Genomic DNA, 21,005 nt, shown 5'->3' with positions numbered 1-21,005 from the left:
ATTTTTTTATGATAATGACATTGTTTTGGGCTCACCGTGGATGGAAACTCTAGGGTCCTTCATTCTAAATTTGAAAAAGAAGTTTTTGACATTTTCTTACAAAAATAAAAAAATAACGCTACAAGACGTTACCTTGAACCCAGATTCAGTGACATCAGAAGACATACAAGATATCTCAAAAGTAATTCTTCAAGGAAGTAAAAAGTTGATGCAAAATATGCAAAGAGAAGTTCACAAAATCACCACTAACAAAAAAGAAGTTACTCGCCTCAAGGACCATAATGAGAAATTATTGACGCAAATTAATAAACTTAAAAATGACAAGATATCGTTGAAAACCAAAATAGGAGAAGTCAACATGAAAGGTCTATCAAAATCTTCAAAAGTAACTGTCGAAATTGAAGATAAGGGAATGAATACAGATGCAGTCAATATCACAACTCAAAAAGAGAGCAAACCAATTGAAGGAAAAGCATATTCAGATGTTGTCGTTCAAATGATAAAAAATCGAACTGAAGATTCTGTAACCAACTCAACTACATCCTCACTAGAAGAAAATAAAAAAATTGCCACACACCTAATAAGGGAAAGTCAAACCAAAAGAATTACCTATCAACATCTGAATCACGAGAGTAGACAATTCAATCAAGCTACGTATCTGTACCATTTGGAACAGAAACAACAAACTGATGTTCCAAAGAATATTGATGTAACTTCAATCCAGTCCTATGATGACAGTTTGTTACAAATTTCCAATGATCAGAATATTCCACTGAAGATTAATCTAGGATGGTCTGATCCCTTTTCAGTGAAAACAATTTTGTTTGTCACTTAGAAGATCATATCAACTTGTATCAACGAAGATGGCAGTGCCGAGACGAGAATACATTTGAAACCAAAAAAAAAGGATCAAGCCTTTTGCATCAACAAACTTTGAGGACAAAGCTTTTTTGAGGAGGAAGGCAATGTTACGAATAAAATATTTATAAATAATATAAATATAAATAATGAGGATAATTGTAATAATGATTAGTTAATTAGTATTTTATTATTTAGTACTGAAGAGGCATGTATAAATGGGACATGACCTTCCATGAAGAGGCACTGCTTAGTATATAAGCAGTCCCCTCACTCTCATTTGTATAATATCATCTTATTCATACATTTTAATATATATTCTTGTATCTCAATGGAGATCTTTATATTCGAAGTCTTTTGGAGTATTTAACTTGAAGAACGAACTTTGTTTGCTTCAGTCACTCTGGGCTCCATCATTCTTATGCTCATACAACTAGGTCCTCTCAATCCCAATCACTCCCTGGAAGATATCATCCACTAGAGAATTGGCTCCTTCACAGTTGTTGATGACTTCAATGAGGTGCCTATATTGTGCTCCCCACACATCCTCAGTTGCAAGCTTCATCTCCAGCTCTAGCAGGCCACAAAATCCTCTCCTTTGCTTTAGCATTGGGAGTTTCTTTTATTTCCACCTTTATATTTTCTTTTTGGCTAAGGTTTTAGCTTTTAGCTAGACTTTTAGTTCTTTGTCTTTTCTACTTTTAGTGTTGATCTTGGAGTGTTTTTGCACTGCCACATTGTATTTTCACTAGATGTTTTTTAAGTGCTACTGACCTACTTTTGTGGTCATTTGTTGGATGTTAGTAAAATTATCTTATCTATCCAATGTTATTCTGATGTGGCCCATGGGAAATTCATTTGTATTTTTGTTGAAAGTTGAAACCCTTCATTTTCTGTGGGGAAATTAAAAAGCTTTATTTACAAATATGATTGAAGGGGTAGACCTAGTTAAGGGGTAATCATTCGAGAATATCGAGAGAGGTAGATCAAACTTCATGTGATAAAATGTTTTTATCAGCGGTGGGTCTAGTTATCATTTTTCTTTTGTTGAGTTTGACAGCATGGCAGTGCATGGAAATTGATATAAGAGCCTGGGTAAGATATAATCTTCAAGTTAAGAATAATACTTGTAACAGGTCAGTTAGCCTTTGTATGGCATTGTTGACGTGATTTGTGAGGGATTGGTGTTTTGGAAGTCAACTCTCCACACAAATGGGGTGAAACATAAGGGTGAGTTTGTTCTCACAGATGGAAATGATAACATCCTTTGTTTTGGTAACCCTTTATACTTTTGAAAACCCTTCTTTTTGTTGGAAATGTAACTAGGTTCTGTCTTCATAATTATCATTGTACTTGTGTCATTATATATTTCATGTAAAAGCAAAAGAAAAAATAATTTATTATTATTATTATTATTTTTCTAGTTAAAGCATGTTCTTCATGCTTCTAGGGTGTATTGAGTCAAAAGAAAATTTATCATGAGTCAATCCATTGTACTTGAGTCAAGTCTCATTTGGACTTTTATTTGAGTCAAAAGAATCGATTTGTCACCCACAAGACCAAGTTGGTCCTCCCTGGAGAAGTTGGCCCAGAAAGGCACCAATTCAACCTCCTAGATGTGTGAATATATAGAGAACAGTTCAACCTCATTGTAGCACCAACTCGATTTCTGTGCAAGAGAAAGAAGAAAAAACAGCAAAAGTCTAAGGAAGAAGAGCGAAAGTCAAAGTAGAGAGAACGAAGGTCAAAGGAGAAAGAATTTTATGAGTTCTGCCCTGATTTCTGCCACATGTGCGAGATTTCTGATCTGTTGCAGGGCTAAAAATTGAGGGTTACTGCAGGGCCGAAAAATTCAGAGTTCGAACAGATTTTGAAGGTGTTGACCAGCGTTGACTTTCTTGGATTTGACTTGGTTGAAGAAGGATTGCAGGAAGGCTGACTTGGGGCTTGTGTGGAGTCTTGATCTTGGGTTTTGGGTCTTGGATTTCCCACTTTGATCTGATTCTATAAGAAGAGAAGTTGGTTGGGTTTTCTCCCTTGTGGGTTTTTCCATGGCTTGGAGCTTACATCTTTGTGTTCATTGCCTTTTATGATCGTCATGCTTTATGTTTTGGTAATTGTTTGATGAAGAGAATATAATAGAAATTAAAAGAAATATGAAGCCAACAAATATTTGCAAGCAATTATCAAGTAAGAGAACTCAACCCTAATTTGCTAGCCTGTTGGTTTCTCAACACTTTATCCTAGTAGGAATACAAATGGGCATTCCTCTTTGGAACTTCTTCAAAGGTGTTGATTTAAAGTTATGGAATATCTTGTTTGAGTGTAGGTCTAACTAGCTTGTTTGTTTTGTTGAGTTTGGAAGCTTGAGGAAATGTGAGGCATTACTTCATGAACTGGTCTTACTATTTTCTGTTTATTATTGGTCAGTATCGTGATGCATTTTTTATGGAGTTTTATCATAATAGGAATACAAATTGGCATGCCTCTAAATTTGGAACTGCTTCAAAGTTGTTGATTTGCAGTGGTGGAATATCTCACTCAAGTCTGGGTCTAACTAGCTTGTTTGTTTTGTTGAGCCTGGCAGCTTGGGGAAATGCAATGCATTTCTTCATGAACTGATCTTAGTATTTTGTCTGTTATCATTATTGGTCAGTATTGTGACACATTCTCTATGCAGAATCCTCCTTCCGTCCCAACTTTGATTGCTGTAAGATGGGCATGCTGGATAAGAAAGTCTGCTTTCCTCATTGATTGGCACAACTTTGGTTATACTCTTCTGGGCTTGACTCTTGGGAAATTACATCCACTTGTGAAAATATACTACTGGTATTATTTTGATCTATTTTTAATTGTGAACTTTGGTACCGTTAGCTAATTTTTATATAATGTAAATCTGTTCATATCAGTTTTTTATACTGATAAAATGTTGAATTTTGTAATGGCCACAGGTGTGAGAAGCGTTATGGAAAAATGGCTGATGGATGCTTGTGTGTTACAAAAGCCATGCAGCACGAATTAGCTCAGAACTGGGGCATAAAGTGAAGTACTGTTCCATATGAGTACTTTATCATTTGGATATAATTTTTGTTTACAGTCGTTGAGATTCAGTAAGTTTCTGAGAATTGCAGACCAGAGGGCAGAAATTTAAGTACTCCAGTCTGATGGAGAATTTTTTGTCTCTGTATGCTTTATCTACAGAGCAACTGTTGTATATGACCGATCGCCAGAATTTTTTCATCCTACACAACTAAAGGAGAAGCATGAGGTAAAATCCACTTTGTGAAAGACTCAGATTCAATATTTGACTAGTATTTGCATTTTGAAAATCTTGTTCGTTCTTGGCTTTCTGTAGTTATTCTGCAGATTGAACAAGGATATTGCAAATCCACTTGGCATCCACGATTGTTGCAGTGATGGTGACATAGATCAAGGAATGCAGCTTGTTTCAGTAACACAAGATGCAACAAGTCTAGCCACCAGGACTGATGGTGCTGGTGCTTCATGTTCCAGAGCAGCAGATTGTGATGTCAGTTGTGATGCATGGAATAAACAAGGGATGATAACAACTCCAGAGAGGGTGGAGTACACCCTCTTTACTAATCGTGTGGTTGCAAGAGACAATCAAGGTCACAAGGATGATGAGAGCATCTCATTGAATGAAAACAGACCAGCACTTATTGTGAGCAGTACTAGCTGGTAAATGCATCTAACGATCTTCAGTAATCAGCAATTCTTTATTTGATCTCTTTGTAAGTACTAATTACTCAATCATATAGTGTGAAGTTTCTGCACCTGCCTATCTTATTCATCAGAGATTTAAATTCATTCATATCTCTTGATAATAAGTATTGAACTGATAGTTATCAGAATAAACCATATCAAGAAATTGCAAACATTATTTTGTTATTGTTAAAATTGGCAACTAGGGCCAAACTCCACATGGGTCATCTTATTTATGACAGCTGATATTTTTCTTGGATTCCTCTCTCCGAGAGGTGTAGGATTGATCTAAAGATCATCCGATTCTGACATGTAAAGTGAAGATATGAATTTATTTGTCTTATTGTCAAATTGTCAAGGTCGGCCAGCAAGCAAAATAGAGATTTTTACCCCCTGTTCATCCTCAACATTGCATATAAAAGGAGGAGACCTCAAGTCATTATTTCATCATTTCATCTTCACTCATCTCTCTCTCCTCACTTGATTGGGCACACAGACTAGGGCATCCATCTCTCGCACGTGCAAATGAAGGAGTTGACTGAGTTGACCAGCGTTGACCGCTGCTGCAGGGACACTGTTTGGCTGTGTTGACCACTTGTGTTGACCTATTTTGACTGCAGATTGCATGAGGCAGCTTCTCCTTGGCTGGCCGCAGATCTGGGCACTGAAACCGAGGTGATCTGACCTCTGGTTTGACCAGTGTTGACTGCCCTAGTTGATGGCTGCAGTTTGACTTAAGTTGACCAGACTTTGACTGAATTTTTCAGACTGTTTGGACTGTTTGGGTTTGCTGTTGAAGGCCGAAGTTGACTGGGTTTGACCGAGTTGTTAAGAGGAAGAATTCTGCCCTGTTTGACCAGCGTTGACTTTTCTGGTTAGGGATTTTCTACTGCTATCATAAATTATCAGATTTGTAAATTTGTACTCTCTCTGCTGAACTATTGAAGAATATAAGAAGAATTGATCAAGTGTTTTCCCACATTGGGGCTTGTCCCTGGCTGGTGCCACATCTTGTGTACTCTTGTCTTGGCTTGTCTTCTACTGTTTATGTTTATGTTCTATCTGCATTTTACTATCATGCTAATGTGATTGGCAAACTGGATATTGATATTCGGCTAATAAAGAAATTGAAGTAAATTGCTCTTAAGCATAGAAAATACCAAATATTAACATGATATCAAAGCTGAGGTGAAGACAAAGCCCAAGCAAGAGTGAAAGAGCAATCGTCGAAGACAGTTGGTCAAGGACAAAAGGCTCAATGGGTTCCTCATCCCACTTCCCAGTTGAAGACAAGCTCCGTGAAAAGTATGACTATCATGGATGGAAGATGCCTCTTGATCTGACATTGGAAGAATAAGAAGTGTTGGATTATGTGAAGGGGAAAATCCCTGAGCCTTCTTCAAATGCACCAGTTGCTACAAAGTCCAAGTACAATAAGGCTGAAGTCAAAACGAAGAAGATTATCAGAGATTCCATTGACAAGCGTCTAGTGGCCTACATCTCCGATTTGAACACCGTCGAGGAGATCTACGACAGGTTGGTCAGCATGTTCAAGGTTAGTGATGCAAATCAAATTTTATTTCTCAAAAATAAGTTGAAGGATATTAAGAAGGGCAAGGACGAGGATATTAAATCCTACTTCTTAAGGATCACTAAGGTCAAGAATGATCTACTTTCGATTGGAGAGGTCATTCCTGACAGGGAACTTACTATCACTACCGTTGGAGGACTCCCACCTGAGTGGTATATATTTAGAACCACTATTCTCAATAATGATTGAATTCCAGGGTTTGAAGAATTGATGACGAGATGCATTCAAGAAGAAACAAGAATGGTGGAGTAAGAGATGCCTTCTAATAGAAGCAACCCCACCGCTTTCTCCTCTCATTCCAAAAGGAGAAATAATGCAGGGTCTAAAAGTCATTTCAATGGAAAGCATGGATCTAAGGGTGGAAGGAAAGGCAGATGCTTTGTTTGCAATAAGTTTGGCCGCTATGCAAAGGAGTGTCCAAATAGAAGGGACACATCACATGACGATGATCACAATCATTCCCAAGGTAACTTAAACAACAATAGTCAAAGGAATGGTAGGTTCAATGGCAAAGGAAAAAGGAATGCGGGACATCAAGGAAATGGTCAACCCTCTAAGAAAGCAAGGAACTCTAGGTATGAAGAATCAAATGTTGTTAACAATAAGCAAAAGGAGTACTATCTTATATCGATCCTCTCCACTACCTCTCCTCTAGACACTTTGGGGAATTGGCTAATTGATAGTGGTGCCTCAAGGCACTTCATCAGATACAAGGAAGCTCTCTCTAATCTGATAGAGAAGGAGACAAACTTGGAGATTATTCTTGGAGACGATGCCACCTATGCCGTGAAGGGAGTAGGAAATGTTACCCTTCAATTGAATCAAGGTAACACGATTCATTTACAAGAAGTCTATATGTACCTGATCTCAAGAAGAACCTGATGTCTATTTCGGCAATGGAAGAAAAAGGATACAAGGTGGCATTCATCGATGGAAGGTACGTGTTTGGAAAAGGAATTTTAAAGATGCTTTTTCTCTTGGGTTTAGGATTGACACTTTGTATCAAGTTGGAGGAAGTCCATTGGGAGCCATGTCTTGTGACACATCTCTACAATCTGAACTATGGCACCGGAGGTTTGCCCATTTTCATTATAAGGCTCTAACCAATGTGAGACAGATGGTGACAGGTATGTCCAAGTTCAAAGTAGAGCATGAAGGTGTATATCCGGGATGTGCTGAAGGAAAATTTACAAGGGGACCATTCCCCTCCAATAATAGCAAGACCATCGATAGATTGCAATTGATCCACTCCGACATATCTAGTATGATGCCCATAAACTCTTTAAGAGGAGACATATATTATCTCACCTTTATGGATGCCTATTCTCGCAAGACTTGGATCTACTTCTTGAAAAAGAAGGATGAAGTGTTCACTTGGTTTCGACACTTCAAATCCATGATTGAAAACCAATCTGAGAAGAGAATCAAGATATTGAGGACCGATAATGGTACTGAGTACGATTCAAATGAATTCCATGATTGTTGCAGAGAAGTTGGCATTAAGAGGGAGACCACAACACCATACACTGTCGAGCAGAATGGTGTGGCTGAAAGGAAGAATCGTACTATTGTAGAAGCTGTTCATGCCATGCTTCATGATCAAGGGCTTCCAAAGTTACTATGGACCGAACCTGCAAATACTGTCGTGTATGTTCAAAACCGATGCCCTCATCAAGCATTGGACTCCAAGACTCCCGAAGAAATGTTCACAAGTAAGAAACTCGATGTCTCTCATTTTAGAATTTTTGGATGTCCCGTATATTTTCATGTGCCAAAAGAGAAAAGAAGCAAATTGGGTGCATCAGGGAAGAAATGAATCTTTGTGGGCTATAGTGAAAATTCTAAGGGCTATAGAATATATGTAGCTGGTCAAAGGGAAGTTGAGATAAGTCATGATGCCGCCTTTGACGAAGATATGGCCCTCAACAAGATCAACAACCTTCTTATTCCAAGGAAGGACAAAGAAGCTGACACCGGAAAACAGGATGAAAAAGAGGATGAGACGATGCCTGATGTTGATGAACCTATGGATCTTATTGATCCTCCTCCCCAAGAGCCCTCCTCCTCTAAGAGGAGACCCTCATGGCTTAGGGAGACTCTCGAAGATGCCGAGAGACATATTGCACCAAGGGGGACTTTCCGTGAAAGCAAGAAGCCAAACAGGTATCAAGAATACTTTACCGTTATGAGCACTATCATTCAAAATGAGCCTTCATCATTTGAAGAAGCCGTGAAGCAACAAGTATGGAAGGATGCTATGAATGAAGAATACAAGTCTATTATGAAGAATGATGTCTAGGATGTGGTTCCTAGACCCCTGGACAAATCGTTTGTCACCTCTAAGTGGCTCTACAAAATCAAGCATGGAGCTGATTGAAGCGCAAAAAAGTTCAAGGCTCACTTTGTTGCTCGAGGTTTCTCTCAAAAGAAAGGTGTAGATTATGATGAGATATTTGCACCTGTTGCTTGATACACCACCATCCACTCGATCATAGCCCTTGCTGCCTCACAAGGGCAGAACCTACATCAGATGGATGTCAAGACCGCTTTCTTGCATGGTTCGATTAAATAGGAAGTCTATGTGGAAAAACCCGAGGGGATTGAGGTTCATGACCAAGAATCTCATGTATGCACGTTGGAGAAGGCTCTCTATGTCTTGAAGCAAGCACCCTGGGCTTGGTATGAGAGGATTGATAGCTATGTGATGAAGCTGAGATTCACTAGAAGTGAAGCTGATCCGAACCTTTAAGGTTGAAGATGATAAACCTCTCATACTGGTACTTTATGTGGACGACCTCTTTCTGACAGGTTCAGACCCTCTCATTCACAATTGTAAGAGGGAGTTGGGTTCTAAATTTGAGATGAAGGACCTAGGACCGATGCACTACTTCCTAGGGTTGGAGGTCTGGCAAAAGCGAGAAGAAATTTCCTATCTCAAGGAAAATATGTTGTGAAGATATTGGAAAGATTTGGGATGGTAGACTGCAAGCCTGTGACTACCCCGATGGAACTTAACTTCAAGAAGTTATGTGGTAGTGTTGCCGGACTTGAATTGGGAAATGCTTTTGAGTATCGTCAACTCATAGGAGCATTGATGTTCTTGGTGAACTTCTGTTCGGATATATGTTTTGCAGTTAATACGTTGAGCCAATATTTGGTTGAGCCTCATCATATACATTGGATTGGTGCCAAGAATCTTCTGAGATATCTTCGGGGCACAATCACTCATGGACTGAGATACACTACCGGAGATGTGAGGTTGCATGGTTATTCGGATGTTGATTGGGCCGACAGTGTGGTGGATCGCAAGAGCACTTCTGGGTGTTGTTTCTCTTTGGGTTCTGCTTCGATATCCTGGATGAGCAGGAAGCAAAAGTCGGTTTCCTTGAGCACCGCTGAGGCCGAATACATAGTTGCGAGTATGGCCTCCTGTGAAGCTGTCTGGTTGAGGAAGCTCTTCAGTGAGTTGTTTGGACATGTGCTGGATACCACTGTGATCCTCTACGACAACCAAAGTGGGATCCGATTATTAGAGAATCCCGTATTTCATGATCGCTCCAAGCACATAGATATCAGGTACCACTTTATCCGAGATATGGTACAACGAGGAGCAATAAGGCTCCATCACATTGGGACTGATGAGCAGGTCACTGATATTTTGACAAAGCCCCTGGGGAAGGTCAAGTTCTTAACCTTCTGAGAACGACTTGGAGTTGTGGAGAGACCCTCTTATGAGGGTCCTGTATGATATGGACATTGAGCTTTGGGAGCTCCAGGGAGCTTGGGGTACTACTTGGAGTGATGAGAAACCATAGGGTGAGTGGTTCAACCTTCCCATAGTGGTTTGCTGTGTACAGGGTGAGTGGTTCAGCCTTCCCCTGTGATACCCCGTTGCGACATGTAGGGAGGATGAGTGGTTCATCCGTATCCTGTTGAGACATCCTACCCATGCAGTCTAGGACTCATGGGAAGTACCTCTCATCTGGACAACGTGTAGGGAAATGAGGATAGGGACCATAGTACTCTACCGATGGACGCATCGTGTACTGCTGTACTTCCTATACTAGAATGACCGATATTGATTTGGGATCAATTGGAACTGACTTCAGGTTAGTAAGAGTGGTATGACACACTCTCTTTTGGAATTGACTTCGGGTCAATAGAGAATGGTATGATACATTCTCGATCACTTCTTCTTCTTCTTAGTTCAGCAGAGCAGAGCAGTGCATTGATGGTAGAGATAGTACCGACTAGTAGATGGATTAGCAGATGGAGTTCTCCCTAGTTGAGAGGGAGTGTTAAAATTGAAAACTAGGGCCAAACTCCACATGGGTCGTCTTATTTATGACAGCGGATATTTTTCTTGGATTCCTCTCTCCAAGAGGTGTAGGGTTGATCTAAAGATCATCTAATTCCGACATGTAAAAATGAAGATATGAATTTATTTGTATTATTGTCAAATTGTCAAGGTTGGCTAGTAAGCAAAACAAGCATTTTTATCCCCAATTCATCCTCAACATTGCATATAAAAGGAGGAGACCTCAAGTCATTATTTCATTACCTCATCTTCACTCATCTCTCTCTCCTCACTTGATTGGGTATGCAGATTAGGGCAGCCATCTCTCACACGTGCGAAGGAAGGAGTTGACTGTGTTGACCAGCGTTGACCGAGCTGCAGGGACACTGTTTGGCTGCATTGACCACTTGCGTTGACTTGTTTTGACTGCGGATTGGGTGAGGCAACTTCTCCTAGCTGGCCGCAGATCTGGGCACTGAAACCGAGGTGATCTGACCTCTAGTTTGACCAGCGTTGACTGCCCTAGTTGCTGGCTGCAGTTTGACTTAAGTTGACCAGACTTTGATTGAATTTTTCGGACTGTTTTGGACTGTTTGGGTTTGCTGTTGAAGGCCGAAGTTGATTGGGTTTGACTGAGCTGTTCAGAGGAAGAATTCTGCCCTGTTTGACCAGCGTTGACTTTTCTGGTTAGGGCTTTTCTGCTGCTGTCATAAATTATCAGATTTGTAAATTTGTACTATCTTTCTTTGCTGAACTATTGAAGAATATAAGAAGAATTGATCAAGGTTTTCCCCACATTGGTGTTTGTCCCTGACTGGTGCCACATCTTGTGTCCTCTTGTCTTGGCTTGTCTTCTACTATTTATGTTTATGTTCTCTATCCGCATTTTATTATCATGCTGATGTGATTGCTAAACTGGATATTGATATTGGGATAATAAAGAAATTGAAGTAAATTTCTCTTAAGCATAGAACATACCAAAAATTAACAGTTATTGTGTATATTGTGTCTATAATCATAAACACTTCAAAAACCAGTATGGTAGGGTACCTTTTTTTAGAAGAAATAGTCAACAGACAATAACGTGATAGAAAATGACAGCCAGAAAGAATGCTGTTAGATTTCATTTTGGTTCAAAATGGCCTGACCTTTCTTGGGCCATGTTGAAGCATGGTTCTATATAAGTTTGCTTAATTCTGCGTGGAGTCTGAACATGCTTCTCTCAATTTAACTGGTGAATTGTACAACCATTTTGTAGGACTCCGGATGAAGATTTCAGCATTCTTTTGGAGGCAGCAATTATGTATGATAGGCGTGTAGCTGCAATTTTAAATGAATTTGATTCTATATCAGAGGAAAGTCTTTGGAAGGATTTTACCAAGGGGAAGCAGTTTTCATTTCCAAGATTGCTGTTTATTATTACAGGTTCGAATGTACTCCTGTGAAGTCATTAAAAATATTTTGCACAATGTACAAATTTAGCATGGATTGAAATGTATTGGAATAATTCCTATTACTTTACTGGGTTTATTAGCTTATATCAGAGTGCATAGAGTTAGATGAGGTATATCATTGACAAATGAAGTGTTGCGCACTGAAAGGAAAGGGTCCAGAAAGAGAAAAATATGAGGAGAAAATAAGGAAGTTGCATCTCAAACGTGTAGCATTTCGTACAATGTGGTTATCTGCTGCTGATTATCCTTTATTGCTTGGTAAAAGATATCTTAAATATTGGTTACTCGAAGTTTTATTATTGAAATTTCATAGTTGATTTGAAATCTATGTTTATCTTGATTAATTATGGTGATTTCCAGGATCAGCTGATCTAGGTGTTTGTCTGCATACATCTTCATCTGGATTAGATCTCCCTATGAAGGTTTCACCATTTATGTTAAGAATGTTTAATTTTTTTTCATTTTGAATTGCTGAAACTTGAAAAATAGATCTTGCAGTGTAAGATCCATATGCATATCCTTGTGAGGAAAATTTTCAAGGAAGTAATTTATGGTTTTACTTGTAACAGTGATGTTTGATGTGGCATAGGTTGTAGATATGTTTGGATGTGGGTTACCAGTGTGTGCTGTTTCATATTCATGGTAGGTTCTCTCTTTTGCAGATCTTTTATAAATTATTATTCATTCAACATTCTGATGTTATCACATTAGATGATAATTCAGATAATTCAGTTTCATATTTAAGAACACTGCTTTTATTTAATGTATATTGAACAGTTTTTTATTTTTAGTTTCATTTTTGCAATGCATGATAAGCATAAAGGAGCTTGTCAACGTTGATGAAAATGGCCTTTTATTCGCTTCCTCTTCAGAGCTGGCTGATCAGCTATTGGTAAGACAGATTTTGAGCTTCAAGAATGCCTTACAGGATACTTGTTTATCTCACTTGTTTTAGAGGATTTGTAAACTTATTGAGACAGAAATAGTTGCTTCTAGAGTTAATCTGCACAAATACTGGCATGTTCTTTAGTACCTTTTATTGCATGCAAGGCCAGTTTATCGGGTGAATGCAGAGATATATTTGTTCTTTTTTCCAATTTAAATTTTTTCTGGATGTCACCATGAAAATTAAAATACCAAATGGGCATGAAAACATTTAACAAGTACAGTAAATCTGTTGGATATTTTATGCATATCTGGGGATTTGTAGTAAGGCAAGATTTATCCTCCTATCTCTTCCTGCTATTCATTCTGCCTTGCTTTCCTTTTCTTTATGCTAGTTATCTTACACGCATGAGTTGTCTTTCCTCTATCTGCTTTCTGCTGGGCAGTTTGACAAGAAAGGCTCAGGTGGCTGGATAGAGTCTGGACCAATGTTGAAAAAATCGGAATTGGCAAAATATCGGCAAGGATCCAGAAAACATTGTTTCAGAAAAATCGGCAAAATATTCGGAAAAAATGGAAAACATAAAAAAATACATAATATATTCATTTTTAAGAAAGTGTTAAACATATAAAGCAACAACAACATCAAATAAACACATTGCCACATAAACATGGAGAAAACATTGATAAATATATATATATATATATATATATATATATAGTGGATGCCAAATAAAAAATGATCCATCATAGTCGATATTGAATCCTAAAGTCTGATAGTTGTCCAATCAAGGACTCAAAAATAGAGAACCAATACAAAATGACATGACATATAAATGTATCTCATCATAATGAGTTAGATGTACAATGACAACAAAAGCAAAACTAGCAGCTAGCTAATGCCCTCTCCCCCTTTTATGGGAAAAGATGATGGGCTGTTTGCCAGACCTTCCCCTAACAAAAGAAAGCCCTGGCACTGCAACAAGTGTCTAATAGTGACTCGTGGGTATATGACTAGGCTCATCAGTCTCTCCAAAAAGTGGTGCTGATACTACCACATCCTCCTCTCGCCCCACCTCCTCATTCTCCTGCTCCTCCCGCCCCACCTCCTCCTCCTCCACCTGTTGTTCTGCTTGTCCGTCCTCTAACCATCTAGGTGCCTCCTCAATGATAGGCTGCTTGGATTCCACTCTCCACTTAGACAATACATCAATATTATCTAAGGAAATGGCATCCACATCCGATGTTCTGTCAATTTGCCTCATCCATAGTCAGAGATTGTAATGGACATACACCAAGTCATTGAGAGATGAGAACTTCAGCCCGTAAGAGGGTTTCAAAAAAGATAATGTGTCTTGAGGGTCATAAATTACAATAAATGTAAGTGCTCTATTCAAGTTTGAAGTTCTAACTTGTTGCGTTTCTTTGAGTGTATTTTTTCAAATACCTTCCAATTGCGATCACATCCCAAACCACTACATGTTTTACTGAGGATTGTGATGGAAAATTTCTGTAACTTTGGTGCCCCTGCACCATAGTTTTGCCACCAAACATCTACAACAAATAACAAAGAAAGCATTACATTTCATTAAAATGGAAAACAGAAAATAGAGAAACATAATTAAGCTTTCAAATAAGACATAAGCGAATTTAAAAATCTGAAGTCCTAAATTCTAATAACTTACGCGGCATCAAAGTGGTCCTTCCACTAATAGCATCATCAAAGCTAAATAGTCCAAAACCCTCTCGATGTCTTTCTGTTAATTTTAGGTATGTTCTATGCTTAGAGCAATTTATTTCAATTTTCACAGTTAGCTCAATATCTTTTCCAGATTAGTAATCACATCAGCATTAAAGTAAATTGCAGATAGAACATAAACATAAATTGCAGAAGACAAGCCAAGACAAGAGGACACAAGATGTGGCGCTAGCCAGGGACAAACCCCAATGTGGGGAAACCCTTGATCAATTCTTCTTATATATTCTTCAATAGTTCAACAGAGAGAGAGATAGTACGTTTACAACAGAAGTCAACACTTTGAATTATCTAGATAAGAGCATAGATCATCTCTAAGAAGATGATACATGAGATCAGTTGAAGACATGTTGCTTCAACTGATTCTCCAAGGTGACTCCTTCACCTATTATTGTGCTGCATTTCGTCATCATGCTGCACCTCACCGCGCTGCACCATGCTACACCCATCATCACTATGCTGCATCTCATCACGCTTCATTAATCATAACTATACCCATCAGTGTATTGCATTATGTGTCACTGCTGCACCATGTTGCCATACTGACCTATGTGTTGGCTGCATCTTGATTGCTTGTTGTCCCTAGCTTGCTTGTTGTCCCTAGCATGCTTGTTGTCCTTAGCATGCTTGCTGTTGCATGCTAGTTGTCCCTTGCATGCTAGCTGTAACATTGCATGCTTGGTGTATTTGCTGCTAAGTACCATACAACTATCCCAATGTTAGTTAGTTGTCCCTTGCATGTTGCTCTCCTTCGGAGACAGATGCTCTGGCTGTTCCGGCAGTTCCGGCTGTTCCTGGCAGTTCCAGCAATTTCGACTGTTCCCGACAGTTCTGGCTTCTGCCCTCTACGTCAGCTTTCCCACCTGTTCCAACAGTTCTCGGCGGTTTTTGCAGTTCTGGCAATTCCGGCTGTTCCTGACAGTTTCGGCTTTTGCCCTCTATGTCAGCTTTCCCACCTGTTCCAACAGTTCCCGACAGTTTTCTCAGTTCCGGCAATTCTGGCTGTTCCCGACAGTTTCGGTAGTTCCCGGCAATTCTCGGCAGTTCCGGCTTTTGCCCTCTGCGTCAGCTTTCTCGACTGTTCCAGCAGTTCCGGCTATTCCCGGCAGTTCCGGCTATTCCCGGCAGTTCCGGCTTTTCCCGGCAGTTCCCAAGAGTTTCGGTAGTTCCATCTATTCCGGGCAGTTCCCGGTAGTTCCGGCTTCCGCCCTCTGGATTAGGGTAGCGTTATCCCTTAGGATCTCTCCTCCTACTAAAACCCAAAGACAAGTAGAGAGGAAGAGATCCCAAGTGTGTTGAAATGACTTGAAGGCCACCTCTATTTATACTAAAATGTTGAGCACAAGTGGGGTTTATTTGGTTGTTGGCCGACCTTGACGAATTGTCCCATAACACAAATAAATTCATATCTCCATGAATAATTATCGGAATCGAATGATCTTTAGATCAATCCTACACTTCTCGATGAGAGGGATCCAAGAAAAATATCAGCGTCTTCCATTAATAAGATGACCCACATGGAGTTTGGCCCTAGTTGCCAATTTTAACACTACCTCTCAACTAGGGAGAACTCCATCCGCTGATCCATATGTTCGATTGTACTATCTCTGCCATAAGTGCCCTGCACTGCTCTGCTCTGCTCTGCTCTGTTGAACCATGATGAAGAAGAATTGATCGAAAATGTCTCATACCATTCTCTACTGACCCGAAGTCAGTTTCATTTGAAGAGAGTGTGTCACATCACTCTTACTGGCCCGAAGTTAGTTTTATTGGCCCGAGATCAATATCACAAGAGAGTGTCTCAAACCACTCTTACTGATCCCAGATCAATGGAGGTCATCCTAGCATAGGGAGTACGGTAGACACATCGATGCGTCCATCGATAGTACTACTATGGTCCCTAACCCAATTCCCTGCTCATTGATCAGATGAGAGGTACTTCCCATGAGTCCCAGACTGCATGGGTAGGATGCCTCGACAGGAGAACTAATCATCCTGTCCACAAGAGAACAAATCATCCTGCCCCACAGTCGCCACGGGAGAACTAATCATCCCGGCCCACAGGAGAACTAATCATCCTGTTCCATAGTTGCCACGGGAGAACTAATCATCCTGGCCCACAGGAGAACTAATCATCTTGTTCCACAGTTGCCACGGGAGAACTAATCATCCCGGCCCACAGGAGAACTAATCATCCTGTTCCACAGTCGCCACAGGGTATCACAAGGGAAGGTTGAACCTGTCATGTTGTACATAGCGCACCACTAGGGGAGGGTGAGTCGCCCTGTGGTCGTATGTTGCTCCAGTAAGTACCCCAAGCCCCCACTCCCAGAGCTCAATGCATGCAACATGCAGGACCCTTATAAGAAGGTCTCTCAACGACTCCAAGTCGTTTGGGAAAGTCACAGATTTGACCTTTCCCCGGGGCTTTGACAAAATGTCTGCTACCTGTACATTAGTCTCAATGCAATGGAGTCTCCTCGCTCATCGACTTACCATATCCTAGATAAGGCAGTATTTGATGTCTATCTGCTGGAGCAACCATCGAATATGGGATTCCTCAATAATCGAATCCCCCCTCTGGTTGTCACAGAGAATCACAGTGGTATTCATCATGTGTACAAATAGCTCACTTAAGATCTTCTGCAACCATGCAGCTTCACACGAGATCATACTCATAGCTATGTATTTGGTCTCAAAGGTGCTTATAGCAACCGACTTCTGCTTCCTACTCATCCATGATATCGAAGCGGAATCCAAAGAGAACCAGCACTAAGAAGTGCTCTAGTGATCCTCCACACTGCCTGCCTAGTCAGCATTCGAATAATCATGCAGTTTCATATTTCCGGCAGTGTATCTCAATCCATGAGAGATTGTGCCCCGAAGATATCTCAGAAGATTCTTGGCACCAATCCAGTGAGGCTCAACCAAATATGAGCTCACCATGCTAACTGCAAAACATATGTCCGGACGGAAGTTCACCAAGAACATCAACGCGAATGAGTTTATGAAACTTTGAGGCATTTCCCAAATCTGGTCCGACATCACTCCCATATAACTTCTGAAAGTTAAGATCCTCAAGGTAGTCACAGGCTTGCAGTTTATCATTCCACATCCGGAATCCAACTCCCTCTTACTTCTGCAAATGAGAGGGTCTGCACCTGTCAGAAATAGGTCATCCTCATAAGGTGCCGGTATGAGAGGTCTATCATCCACAACCTTCGGGTAATGGTTTGGATTGGTTTCACTCCTAGAGAATCTCAACTTCATCAGACAACTATCAATCCTCTCATACTATGCCCGAGGTGTTTTGCTTCAAGCCATAAAGGGCTTTCTTCCACCTGTATACATGAGATTCCTGATCATGAATCTCAAGCTCCTCGGGTTGTTCCAAACCTGTGGACCTGCTGCATGAGGGAAATGGTCCCCTTATAAGATTTTCCTTCGGTACATCTCATACATGTACCTTCATTCTCTTCTTGAATTCAGGGATCCCCATCACCATCTGACTCACATCAGGTAGGGCCCCATAGGTAGACCTCCGGTGCTATAGATGCGATATGTCAATTGACATGATCCCTAATGGACCATCCTGCAACTTGATACAAATTGCCAACCCTGAACCCATGAGAAAAAGCATCTTTGAAAATTCTATTTTTTAACACGTACCTTTCCATCGATGAATGCCACCCTGAAACCTTCGACTTCCATTTCCGAGATGAACACCAGGTTCTTCTTGCGATTAGGTACATAAAAGAGATTCTTGTAAATGAATAGAGTTACCCTCATTCAGTTGAGGGGTAACATTCCCTACACCCTTTCTGGGATAGGTGGCATCGACTCCAAGTATAATCCCACGGTTTTTTCCATCTCTACCAAATTCGAGAGAGCACCCTTCTATCCAATGATTAGTCCTCCTGTGGGCCAGGATGATTAGTTCTCCGTGGCGACTATGGAACAGGATGATTAGTTCTCTTGTGGGCCACGATGATTAGTTCTCCGTGGCATCTATTGGACAAGATGATTCGTTCTCCTATGGACAGGATGATTAGTTCTCCTGTCGAGGCATCCTACCCATGTAGTCTGGGACTCATGGGAAGTACCTCTCATCTAATCAATGAGCAAGGAAATGAGGTTAGGGACCATAGTAGTATTATCGATGGACGCATCATTGTATTTATCGTACTTCCTATGCTAGGATGACCTCCATTGATCTGGGATCAATGATATTGATCTGGGATGAGTGAGAGTGTTATGACACACTCTGAGATTGACTTCCGGTCAATGGAGGATGGTATGATACATCCTTGATCATTTCTTCTTCTTCATAGTTCAAGCAGAGCAGAGCAGAGAAGAGCAAGGCCAAGCTGTGCATGGTAGTGCATTTGATGGTTGGGATAGTAGCGACGGTTAGATGGATTGCAGATGGACTTCTCCCTAGTTGAGAGGGAGTGTTAAAATTGGCAACTAGGGCCAAATTCCATGTGGGTCACCTTATTTATGGCTGCTGATATTTTTCCTAGATTCCTCTCGTTAAGAGGTGTAGGATTGATCTAAAGATCATCCGATTCCGATGAGTATTTATGGAGATATGAATTTATTTCTAATTACTTGACAAATTGTCAAGGTCGGCCAGCAACTAAGTGTGTGGCACACATGCCCATTGTTTCATATAAATAGAAGAGAGGTTGAGTCATTTGCAACTCATCTCATCACTCATCTTCTCTCTCTCCTACGCATTAGATGAGCTTCTCTCTCTCACACGTGTGGCTGAAGAAGGAAGACACAGATTTTTGATTAGGGATGCGTTGACCAAGTTTGACCAAGGTTGCAGGAAGGTACTTTGACTAGCGTTGACCAGCATGGACTCCTCTTTGACTGCGGATTAGGTGTGGCTGCTTCTCCTTGGCAGGGCGCAAATTTTGGCACGCAAACCGAGGTGATCTGACCTCAGGTTTGACCAGCGTTGACTGTCAAAAGGTTGACCGCAGATCTGTCTAGCGTCAACTGAAGTCTGACTGTAAGTTCAGATTGTTTTGGGTTGACTCTTCTTGTTGTTGGAGGCCGAGTTGACTAGGATATTGACCAATCTGATTGAAGGTCAAATCTGACTTGTTTGACCAACTTTGACTTTGCTGGTTAGGGTTTTGCTGCTGCTGTTATAAAATTTCTCTCTGCTGAACTATTGAAGATAAAAGAAGATTTGATCAAAGGGTTTCCCCACATTGGGGTTTGTCCCTGGCTAGCCACCACATCTTGTGTGTCTTGTCTTGGCTTGTTTTCTGTCGATCATTTAATGTTCTATTTGCATTTTACTTTATGTTGTGATTGCTAATCAGTGGCTAATAAAAGTAAAAGAAGTAAACTGCGCTAAAACATAGAACATACCATAATTTAACAGAAACCTAGGGAGAAATGGTCTTCGAGCTAGGGCTTGGAAAAATTTGAGATTCAACTGTCGGAATGGCTTCAAAATTGGAGGATCTCTCAAGGACACAACAACCCATTTCTAGACCAATTTTCATTAATTTTTGATGGCTACAATTAATTTTGTGTGATGCCCTAGGAGACCCGAGGGTTAGGGCTTAGAAAAAGGAGAAAAGGAGGTGAAAAATATCTTGGGTTTTGTGATCGCCGAGGACTAAACCAATTCCTAGCCTATTGGGAGAAATGGAGTCAAGGATTAGATTGACTTAGGGTTTTTTCTTTATCAAGGAGCCTAATTGTAGCTTTGCATGCCCTAATGAAGCAGCTACCCAACTACAACAAGGATTTATACTTCAATTTGACAAATTAATGGAGTTTCGAGGTTGAACCTTCAATGGTTGCCCCTAGGAACATCCACTTTTCATGCCCAATGAATACTGCATGCAATAGATCAAGACTACTAGGTGATTCGTGATTTTCACACAAATTTAGAGCAGAAGCAACATCATGATGCAATATTCCATACATTAAACATAAATTAAAAATTTCGCTTGAAAAGAAACTTACATGGCACAAAAAGCATAGCCATCCATTATATTTGCAAGGGAGAAGCTCCAAAATAGAATATCATCAATCCAAACATCAAAATGCATCCAAGAATCTCCAATTCATCCTCAGTAGCTAATGCGAAATTCTCAAGAATGGATACCAACCCAAATCCAAGTGATGATCAAATGAAATGATCATCACATCAATATATATCCTCCCTAAGGGGTTCAATTTGCCTAATAATGCCCCAACTAATAAAATTATGTGCCAAAATAACATTCCTTGGTGACAAGCCCACCAAGATAACTCCATAATACAAAAATAAACGTCCCAAGAGGGAAAACTAATAGATACAATTGGTCGAAGGGCCATTGAATGGCCTAGTGGAGTGCAATGTGTGCCAAGTTGAATGAATGAGCTCCAAACATAGTGATAAAGGGGTTGGCCCCTTGATATCCAAGCAAA

General features: G+C 40.2%; 1 protein-coding gene across 10 annotated transcripts in view; it reads left to right on the top strand.

Moving 5' to 3' along the window:
• Positions 1-21,005, top strand: part of LOC149186784 (UDP-glycosyltransferase TURAN-like) — a 317,893-nt gene that overhangs the window by 228,123 nt on the left and 68,765 nt on the right. For 7 of the 10 annotated variants that reach the window (XM_089411126.1, XM_089411130.1, XM_089411128.1 and 4 more), the window contains 9 exons: positions 3,539-3,687; positions 3,810-3,899; positions 4,060-4,126; positions 4,214-4,557; positions 11,728-11,894; positions 12,071-12,181; positions 12,284-12,345; positions 12,513-12,565; positions 12,740-12,815. In XM_089411126.1, the coding sequence (XP_089267252.1) occupies positions 3,539-3,687; positions 3,810-3,899; positions 4,060-4,126; positions 4,214-4,557; positions 11,728-11,894; positions 12,071-12,181; positions 12,284-12,345; positions 12,513-12,565; positions 12,740-12,815 (1,119 nt within the window). The remainder of the gene's footprint in view (positions 1-3,538; positions 3,688-3,809; positions 3,900-4,059; positions 4,127-4,213; positions 4,558-11,727; positions 11,895-12,070; positions 12,182-12,283; positions 12,346-12,512; positions 12,566-12,739; positions 12,816-21,005) is intronic. The other 3 variants (XR_016255715.1, XR_016255716.1, XM_089411129.1) reach the window with 3 other exon arrangements.

The sequence above is a fragment of the Pinus tabuliformis genome, chromosome 3_1 (assembly GCF_031772625.1).
Source record: "Pinus tabuliformis cultivar Carrire ecotype Pingquan chromosome 3_1, CPIR1, whole genome shotgun sequence".
NCBI classification, from domain to species: domain Eukaryota; kingdom Viridiplantae; phylum Streptophyta; class Pinopsida; order Pinales; family Pinaceae; genus Pinus; species Pinus tabuliformis.
Note: the sequence above shows the minus strand (reverse complement) of the source record. Positions and strands in the feature narration are given on the sequence as shown.